The sequence below is a fragment of the Mandrillus leucophaeus genome, unplaced genomic scaffold (assembly GCF_000951045.1).
Source record: "Mandrillus leucophaeus isolate KB7577 unplaced genomic scaffold, Mleu.le_1.0 Scaffold3, whole genome shotgun sequence".
NCBI lineage: Eukaryota > Metazoa > Chordata > Mammalia > Primates > Cercopithecidae > Mandrillus > Mandrillus leucophaeus.
This window is the reverse complement of record NW_012103142.1, coordinates 12,259,897-12,268,808: the sequence shown is the minus strand read 5'-3', so window position 1 is coordinate 12,268,808 and position 8,912 is coordinate 12,259,897. Positions and strand designations below refer to the sequence as shown.

The following is an 8,912-nucleotide window of genomic DNA, read 5'->3' as shown; positions in this document are numbered from 1 at the left end:
AAAAAAAAAAAAAACTACTAATGTCACCTGTTTCTCTTTACTTTTTTTTTTTGAGACAGAGTTTTGCTCTATCACCCAGGCTGGAGTGCAGTAGCGCAATCTTGGCTCACTGCAACCTCTGCCCTCCAGGTTTAAGTGATTCTCATGCCTCAGCCTTCCGAGTAGCTGGGACTACAGGCGCCTACCACCATGCCCGGCTAATTTGTGTATTTTTAGTAGACATGGGATTTCACCATGTTGGCCAGGCTGGTCTCGAATTCCTGACCTCAAGTGACCCACCCACCTTGGCCTCCCAAAGTGCTGGGATTACAGGCATGAGCCACCACGCCCAGCCTTGTTTCTCCTTACTTTTTAAAATGTGGGCACTAAAGAAATTAAAATAGCATATGTGGCTTGCATTTTGGCTTGCATTATATTTCTGTTGGCCAGAGCTGTTCTCAACCCCATCCTACGGATCAGGCAGTTGCTGTTCTATAAAATACTTAGTGCAGGGTCCTGTTTTGAGTTGAATGGCTCTTTATTATACCTGTCTTTTGGCAATATACACCCCTCACCCTCAGAGGGCCAGTCCAATGTAGGATTCAGAGCATGAATTTGACAGACTGAATTTAAACCCACCCGTAATATTTCTAAGCTGCATGACATTGGGCAAGTCAATTCGCCTCTCTGTGCTTTAGTTTCCCAGCAGAAAAATGGGAATAATACAAGTGCCTATCTGAAAAAGGCTTTTCTGAAAAAGGTTTTTCTGAGGACACATGAATTAATAGGCATAAAGAACTAAAAAGATTGTCTGGCACAGAGCAATTACTGTAATTGCTATAGAGCTATTATCTAAAATTTTGGGCTGCTCCTTGCTAGTTTCATGTGTCAGATAATATATTATGCCCTTTGGATGCATTATTTTATCCACTCCTCCAAATAATCCTACTGGAACTGCGACCTTCATTTCTAAGAGGCAGCATCTGAAATTCAGAGAGGTTCAGTAACTTGCCCGAGGTCACACAGATAACCAGTGGATGTGTACCTGGATCTGCTTCACTCCAGGGACTGATCCTTAAGCACTATTCTGTACCACCTCTCTTAGTAAATGCCCACCAAGACCCTCCAAAGTAACACCACTACCTCTTCCTTTTGCTCCAGATCCCTACCTGTATCAAGGACCTGCCAGTCTGAGAAGTTTCTTGTCATAAGGCCATCCAGGGGCCACCCGCCCCTACATTACCAGCCTCCAGCATGCAGGATACCGTAACAACATCAGCATTGTTGGACCCCAGCCACTCCTCAGTCTCCACCCAGGACAAGTCCTCCACTGGCGGACACACTTCAAGCACAGGCCCACAGCCCTCAAAGCCTTCAATCACACCAGTCTCTGCAAAGTCCAGGAACCCACATCCTGGGGCCAATTTCCATCGGATGCGCCGGATCATTGCTGAGGATCCTGAGTGGTCACTGGCCATCGTGCCCCTCCTCACAGAGCTCTGCATTCAGCACATCATCAGGAACTTCCAGAGTGAGTCTGTCCCTGCTTTGGGTGGGAAGAAGAAGGCCAAGAGTGGGGCAAGGTGGGTGAGGACCCTCTGGAGCCAAGACTGCAGAACCTGGATCCTGGGGCAGCCCCTGCTCTCCCGTATGGCATCCTCATACCTACTCAACACTTCCCTTCCACCCAGGGCCAAGGTAGTTTCTCCTTCTGTTCCCACTGGCAGATCCCACCAGGCTCCCACCCACACTGCACCCTCCATGCCTCTGCCCTCTCCTTGCCTTTTCCACTCTCTCCAACAAAACTCAGCCTGAGCCATATCTACTTCCTTCTCCAGAAAGCCTTCCCAAGTGAACCACCCTCCACTCTGATGGAGTCTTCCATGCCATGTAAGGTCTCTTGGTTTGTTCCGTATTTTGTGCTCTGTAATATGGATCCTTTTCAAAGATGGGTTGCCAGCCTCTCCTACCAGATGGAGCGCTGTCTGAGGACAGGGCCATTATTTCATCTCCAGCAACTATTGTCACCCAGTCTCACTCATTTTACTTGTTTATTGTCAGCCTCCCCTCACTGGAATGTAAACTCCAAAAGGGAAGAACCCTGTTTTGCTTACTCTTATATCTCCAGCACGTGGGACATAGTAGTCTCTCATAGTGGTACCTCCAGTTTCTGGCACATAGTAGGTGCTCAAAAAATTTCTTGTTTTGAAATGGATGAATCAAATAAGATTGGAAGCCTCTGACCTCAGGAATTGTATTCCCCATCAGACCAGGTGATAATTGAGAGTTGGACCTGAGAGCCTTCCTCAGTCTGAGAGCTCCCTGAGAACAGATGCTGAGATGTCCCCCTTCAGGCAGGGAACATCCCAAAGCTAAAGGCTGGTGTCCCACCCTCCCCCTGATCCCCCCTGAGAGGAGAGGCTGTCTATCCCCTAGGCAGGGAAGGGTCTTCCCTTTGCCTGGTGCTCCCAGGCAGGCCCAGCCTGAGGCATCATGTTGAGGTGTCCCCCAACACTGTGACCCCATGCTTTCGTTCCTCTGTTCCCAAAGATAACCCTATCCTGAAGCAGATGCTCCCGGAACACCAGCAGAAGGTCCTGAACCACCTGTCCCCTGACCTACCACTGGCTGTGACCGCCAACCTGATAGACAATGAGAACTACTGGCTCCGCTGCTGCATGCAGCGCTGGCCCGTGTGCCACGTGGCCCACCATGGCGGCAGCTGGAAACGCATGTTCTTCGAGCGGCACCTGGAGAACCTGCTAAAGCACTTTATCCCAGGCACCACGGACCCCGCGGTGATCCTCGACCTGCTGCCCCTCTGCAGGAATTATGTGCGCAGGGTCCACGTCGATCAGTTCCTTCCGCCGGTGCAGCTCCCGGCCCAGCTCCAGCCAGGCGACCAGTCGGACTCAGGCAGCGAGGGAGAGATGGAGGAGCCCACCGTTGACCACTATCAACTGGGCGATCTGGTAGCTGGCCTGAGCCACCTGGAGGAGCTGGACCTGGTGTACGATGTCAAGGACTGCGGCATGAATTTCGAGTGGAATCTCTTCCTCTTCACCTACCGCGACTGCCACTCCTTGGCAGCCGCCATCAAGGCGTGCCACACCCTCAAGGTACTGTCTGCTCCCAGCCTTCCCCCAACCCCTCCTCCGCATCTCTCAGATTCCCTCTCGCCTCCTCTTCCTCCTCTATTGTTACCTTCTTCCCATTTCCTTCTCTTTCATTGGCCAAGTGTTTTTAATGCACCCTGCACCAAGATACACAGTTCTGGGGGTGTAGAGATGAACAAGGTGCTGCTCTTCCAGTTCACCAGTTTGTTTCATTGAACAAACATATGCACTCCAGGCCCTGTCCTAGGTGCTGAAGATTCAAGGATGAGCAAGATTGTGCCATTTGTGCCCTCTGTAGCTAACTCTCTTGATGGGATAAAGGCACTAATCATCAATCATATAAACATAAAATTGATACTAGAATCGAGTTGCCAGATTTAGCAAATGGAAATACAGGACATCCAGTTAAATGTGAATTTCAGGTCCAGGCACGGTGGCTCACACCTGTAGTCTTCCAGCGACTGAGGAGGCTGAGGTAGGAGAATGCCTTGAGCCTAGGAGTTCAAGCCTGCAGTGACCTGCAATCACACCACTGCACTCCAGCCTGGATTACAAAATGAGACCGTCTCCAAAAAAATTGAATTTCAGATAAAGAGCAAATAATTTTTAGTATATGTCCTGAATATTCCATGAGGCATTCTTATTTATCTGAAATTTATATTTAACTGGGCATCCTGTACTTTTTTCTGGTACCCCTGAATTGGGATGAATGCCATAAAGAAGAGATACTCTTATGAGAGATTATAAAGGAGCATTTGACCTTGCAGGGGAAGGCTTCCCTGAACAAATGTCACTTACATAGAGATTAGAAGGAGGAGTAGGAGTTATAGTCTCAGAGGGAGGAACATTCCAGGCAGAGGAAGCAGTGCATACAGGCTCTATGGGCAGAGTGAACATGGCCAGCTCAAAGAGAAAGAGAAGACTGTGTGGCTGGCACAGAGTATGAGGTGGTCAGCCTTGCTGGGTAAAGGAGGCCTTGTCCAGGAGGCTGTCTTTATCCTTAGGAGCTCTGGGACACCATCCAAGTGTTTTAGGCAAAAAGGTAGGTACCATTACTGGATTTCACACGTGAAAAGGTCACTCCGTCTGTGAGGGATGATGGCCTGGGCAGGGCAGCAGTGGACGTGCAGATTACCTAGGAGATCATTGCCAAATCCAGGTGAGGGTGAGGGTCATTTCAGCGAGGGTAGTGTCTGTGGAGTCTCAGAGGAGTGGAGAGAGTCAAGACATATTTAGGCAGACATGTGTCTGGCATGCACGGGCCACACTGGCATAGGGAGGATCTGAAGGAGAAGGAAGGAGAAGGAGGTGAGGTGCAAGACGTCTGGCTTGTGAGGCTGGATGGCTGGAGGGGCCATTTGCAGAGACAGGGAATGTGGGAAGAGGATCGGTTTTGAGGGGGAAGAGTGTAAGTTTCAGTTAGAGGCATCTCAAAGAAGGGGTCATTTTGTTAGTCGGGTAGAGGGTCCGAAGCTCAGATGAGAGGTCTGAGTTGAATGTGGAAATGTATGCCGTCTTCATGAAGGTGGCAGTTGCAGCCCTGGATTTGGATGGAGTCTCACAGGGGAGAGCCAAAAGCAAGACAAGGAGAGGCCTGGCATGTGGTCTCAGTGGAAGAAGAGCTTGCCAGGAAGCCAGAGGGAGGAGGAAATGCGGGACATGGCATTGTGTCACAGAGCAAGGGAGGGGTATGTTTCAAGTAGAGGGAGTGAGCAACGGAGTGGAATAGAGCTGAGGACTGGATTTAGTGAACGTGGAGGTCACCGAGGGGGAGCTATTTCAGTGGAGTGGCAGGAACAGAGGCCAGATAGCAGTGGTGTCTGGGGAGAGTGGGATGTGAGGAATGGGTAGCTGTGATCAGCTCTTTCAAGAACTTGGCTGTGAAGGGGGAAAGGTACAGCCATAACAGATGAGAGCTTTGGGTTCCTTCAGAATAACTCACACATGTTTAAAACCAGTGTAAGGTTCCATCCAGTTGCAAGAAAGGGGATGAATGTAGAAGAGAGGCACGGGTTCATAGACCAATAAGTCAGTGCTTGGTATCAGGAAAATGACAGGTTCCCATTCAATGGCTGGGAAGGCAAGAGGAGAGTTCACCTGCTGAAAGAGGGAGCTCAGCAAGGAGGCCCCTGAATTATGAGGAGGCTGCAAAAAGCTGAAATAGTTGTTGTAGATTATAGGCAGGTATTTTGGCCAGAGAAATATAGTTAGATTGGCATGCAGCGTTACAAGCCTATTGGTGGTTCCAGTGATAGCAACCAGTCCCGTCAGCTGATGTTTTCTATTTTGTCAGTTGCTTGCGCACAGGCATGCAGAAAATAGAGAGTGGGGCTGATCCAGGGTAGGGCTTTGCCAGAGAGATGCAATGAAAAGAGAAGAGACACAAAAGACTCAGCTGGGTAAGAGGAGCATAAAGAGGAGTGAACTGAAGGGTAGGGAGAGAGAGGTCAGACACTCAGAGGTCTCAAGGGAGAGAGAGGAGCAGGACAAGCCAGCAGGAAGGTGAGGGGGAGAGGCTCCCATGGACAGTATTCATACTGCCAGCCCCATCCCCTTTCCTTCATTCCTTTATCTCATCCTTTTCCTGCTTCTCCACTTCCCCACTTTCTCCCTGGTTCTTGCCCTGGCAACCTCCTTCAAAGAGGTCCTCTCCTTGCCCTGGTGGATCTTGGCTGGCAGAGGAGGATGCAGTGAGCGGCTGAGGCCTCAAGCAGGCTTGGATTCCAAACCTGTCTCCACTGCTTCAATCACTGTATTACTCTTGGGAAATAATGTAAACCTCCATTTTCTATCTGCAAAATGGAGAGAACTTTCTCTTCTTCACTGAGATGCTGAAGGTTAGAGATAATGGTTATGAAAGACCCAAGCGGCCGGGCGTAGTGGCTCGTGCCTGTAATCCCAGCGTTGTGGGAGGCTGAGGCAGGTGGATCACGAGGTCAGGAGATCAAGACCATCCTGGCTAACACGGTAAAACCCCGTCTCTACTAAAAATACAAAAAATTAGCCAGGTGTGGTGGCGGGCGCCTGTAGTCCCAGCTACTCGGGAGGCTGAGGCAGGAGAATGGTGTGAACCCGCAAGGCGGAGCTTGCAGTGAGCCGAGATCGTGCCACTGCACTCCAGCCTAGGTGACAGAGCGAGACTCCATCAAAAAAAAAAAAAAAGAAAAAGAAAGAAAAAAGAAAGAGCCAAGCATGTAGTAATTGCTCAATAAACAGTGATCTTTCCTCCCTGCTCCCTGCCACCAATTCTACACTACTCTGCCATGCTGGTAGGCCTGGCCCCCTCCATGACCTAGCCAGGTGGCCAACACTAGGTGAGCCAAGTTTGCCAAAGATCTAGGTGGGCAGGCTGATTATCCCTGGCTGGCAGGTGCCATAGACCCTCTGCCTGCCCACAGATCTTCAAGCTGACCCGAAGCAAGGTGGATGATGACAAAGCACGCATCATAATTCGAAGTCTTCTGGACCACCCAGTCCTTGAGGAGCTGGACTTGTCACACAACCTCATTGGGGACCGTGGTGCACGAGGTGCTGCCAAGCTGCTGAGCCACAGCCGCCTGCGTGTGCTCAACCTGGCCAACAACCAGGTGCGTGCGCCTGGTGCCCAGTCGCTGGCTCATGCTCTGGCACACAACACCAACCTCATTTCCCTCAACCTACGTCTCAACTGCATCGAGGATGAGGGTGGCCAGGCTCTTGCCCATGCCTTGCAGACCAACAAGTGCCTCACCACACTGCACCTCGGTGGCAATGAGCTGTCTGAACCCACCGCCACACTCCTGTCGCAGGTGCTCGCCATCAACACCACACTCACCAGCATCAACCTGTCCTGCAACCACATCGGGCTGGTGAGCCACCTACTCTGGGCTTGTGAGGGTGGGTGTGGAATCCAACTGCCAGGAGTACTTGTGGGATAATTGTGAAGATCACAGACTTTACATACTACATACTGCATTGAGTATGCACAAATACTGTGTATCCCAGTGATTATTTTTCCTTTAATCCTTACAGTTACCTAAGTAACCGTATATTAACCCTAAGCGTATTTAACTCTAAATATATTTAAGTATATAACTAAGTATATTTAACCCTACTTTCTAGATGGAACACTAAGTCTCAGAGAGGATTATGAATTGCCCAAGGGCATCAAGTCAGTAGAAAGTGGCAAGGCTGTGGTTCAAATCCAAGATTGATTGAAAGCCTGAGTCCTTTCTAATAGACTGTGTCTCTCAAACTTTCCTAACCAAGTCTGAGAGTAAGAAATGCAACTTATGACCAGGCACAGTGGTTCACGCGTATAATCTCAACCCTTTGGGAGGCTGAGGTGGGTGGATCACATGAGGCCAGGAGTTTGAGACCAGCCTGGCCAACATGGTGAAACCCCATCTCTACTAAAAATACAACAATTAGCCCAGTGTGGTGGCATGCACCTGTAACCCCAGCTACTCGGGAGGCTGAGGCAGGAGAACTGCTTGAACCCAGGAGGCGGAGACTGCAGTGAGCTAAGATCATGCCACTGCACTCCAGCTTGGGTGACAGTGCAAGACTCCATCTCAAAAAAAAAAAAAAAAATGCAATTTACATGAACACCAACATAAACATAATTTTGAAATTTATGACTTGTGATATATGCTGATATTTTCCTTTACATTCTACTCTATTGTATTTTTAAATGCTTCTGTGACCCATTAAATTGACTTTGCAACACACTGCTGGGTCACAACCACAGAATGGTGGCATTCTGCCTCCCAACATGAAATTCTTTCACATTGGGGCTAGCCCACCCAACCCAGCAGGGGTTGGAGCTGTGATGACCATTGAGCGGGGCCCTCCGTTAGGTCACTGAACCCTCTGCTAAACCTCCCCATGAGAACCTTGCTCACCTACACAGGCACATACACACGTGTGCATGCACACACACTCACATACACACACACACACACAGACACACACACACATTTTCTAGAGGGGGTGCTGTTGACTGCAAGTAATAAAAAGCTTAACCAGAAATGGCCTTAAGCAGGAGGAATATTCAGTGTCTCCCACAACCAGAATTAGAGGGTTGTAGGGTTGGTAAACCCCTGGGTTCAGTGCCACCCTCTGCTCTGCCCACCCCAGCCTCGTGGCTAAGGCCTCTCTAGTGCTTCTCTTGGTCCCAAGATGGCTGCCACAGTTCTGACATCTCACATAGGGACATGCCCAGAGGCAGAAAACAGGAGAACACCTGCTCCCTTTTCTTCTCTTTTTGGAGTGAGGAGAACCTTCCCAGAAGCCACCCCCTCTCAGCTTCCCCCTCGCATCTCATTAGAGTTGTCCCACATGCCCATGGCTGAACCAAAGGAATGGAATTCTCATCATTGCCAGAGATTCATGTTTTTCAAGCTAGTAGGGTTGAGAAATCAATTTAGTGGGTATTGGCTACCATTTTGCAAATGGAGAAGAATAGAATATGTCAACATGCGTCACAAAAAGGTTAAGTATTGTTTTGTGAAACTTTATGTTTTAGTCACATCTACATGAAAATGTGTAGTATGTATGTCAGATCCTGGGTAGTGATGTATATGACCCCTTCCTTTGCACCCTTCTCCCAGGACGGTGGGAAGCAGCTCCTGGAAGGCATGTCGGACAACAAGACCCTCCTGGAATTTGACTTGCGCCTGTCAGATGTGGCCCAGGAAAGCGAGTACCTCATTGGCCAGGCCCTCTATGCAAACCGAGAAGCAGCCCGCCAGCGGGCCTTGAATCCCAGCCACTTCATGTCAACCATCACTGCCAATGGCCCTGAGAACTCTGTGGGATAAAATGACCTGACTTGGA

At 49.6% G+C, this 8,912-nt stretch overlaps 1 protein-coding gene across 2 annotated transcripts in view; it reads left to right on the top strand.

The window, feature by feature from the left end:
* TCTE1 (t-complex-associated-testis-expressed 1) overlaps nucleotides 1–8,912 on the top strand; it is a 16,470-nt gene extending 7,558 nt beyond the window's left edge. For both annotated transcript variants that reach the window (XM_011986843.1, XM_011986844.1), the window contains exons 2-5: nucleotides 1,141–1,510; nucleotides 2,530–3,098; nucleotides 6,494–6,943; nucleotides 8,687–8,912. In XM_011986843.1, the coding sequence (XP_011842233.1) occupies nucleotides 1,234–1,510; nucleotides 2,530–3,098; nucleotides 6,494–6,943; nucleotides 8,687–8,896 (1,506 nt within the window). In that variant the 5' untranslated portion in view covers nucleotides 1,141–1,233 and the 3' untranslated portion in view covers nucleotides 8,897–8,912. The remainder of the gene's footprint in view (nucleotides 1–1,140; nucleotides 1,511–2,529; nucleotides 3,099–6,493; nucleotides 6,944–8,686) is intronic.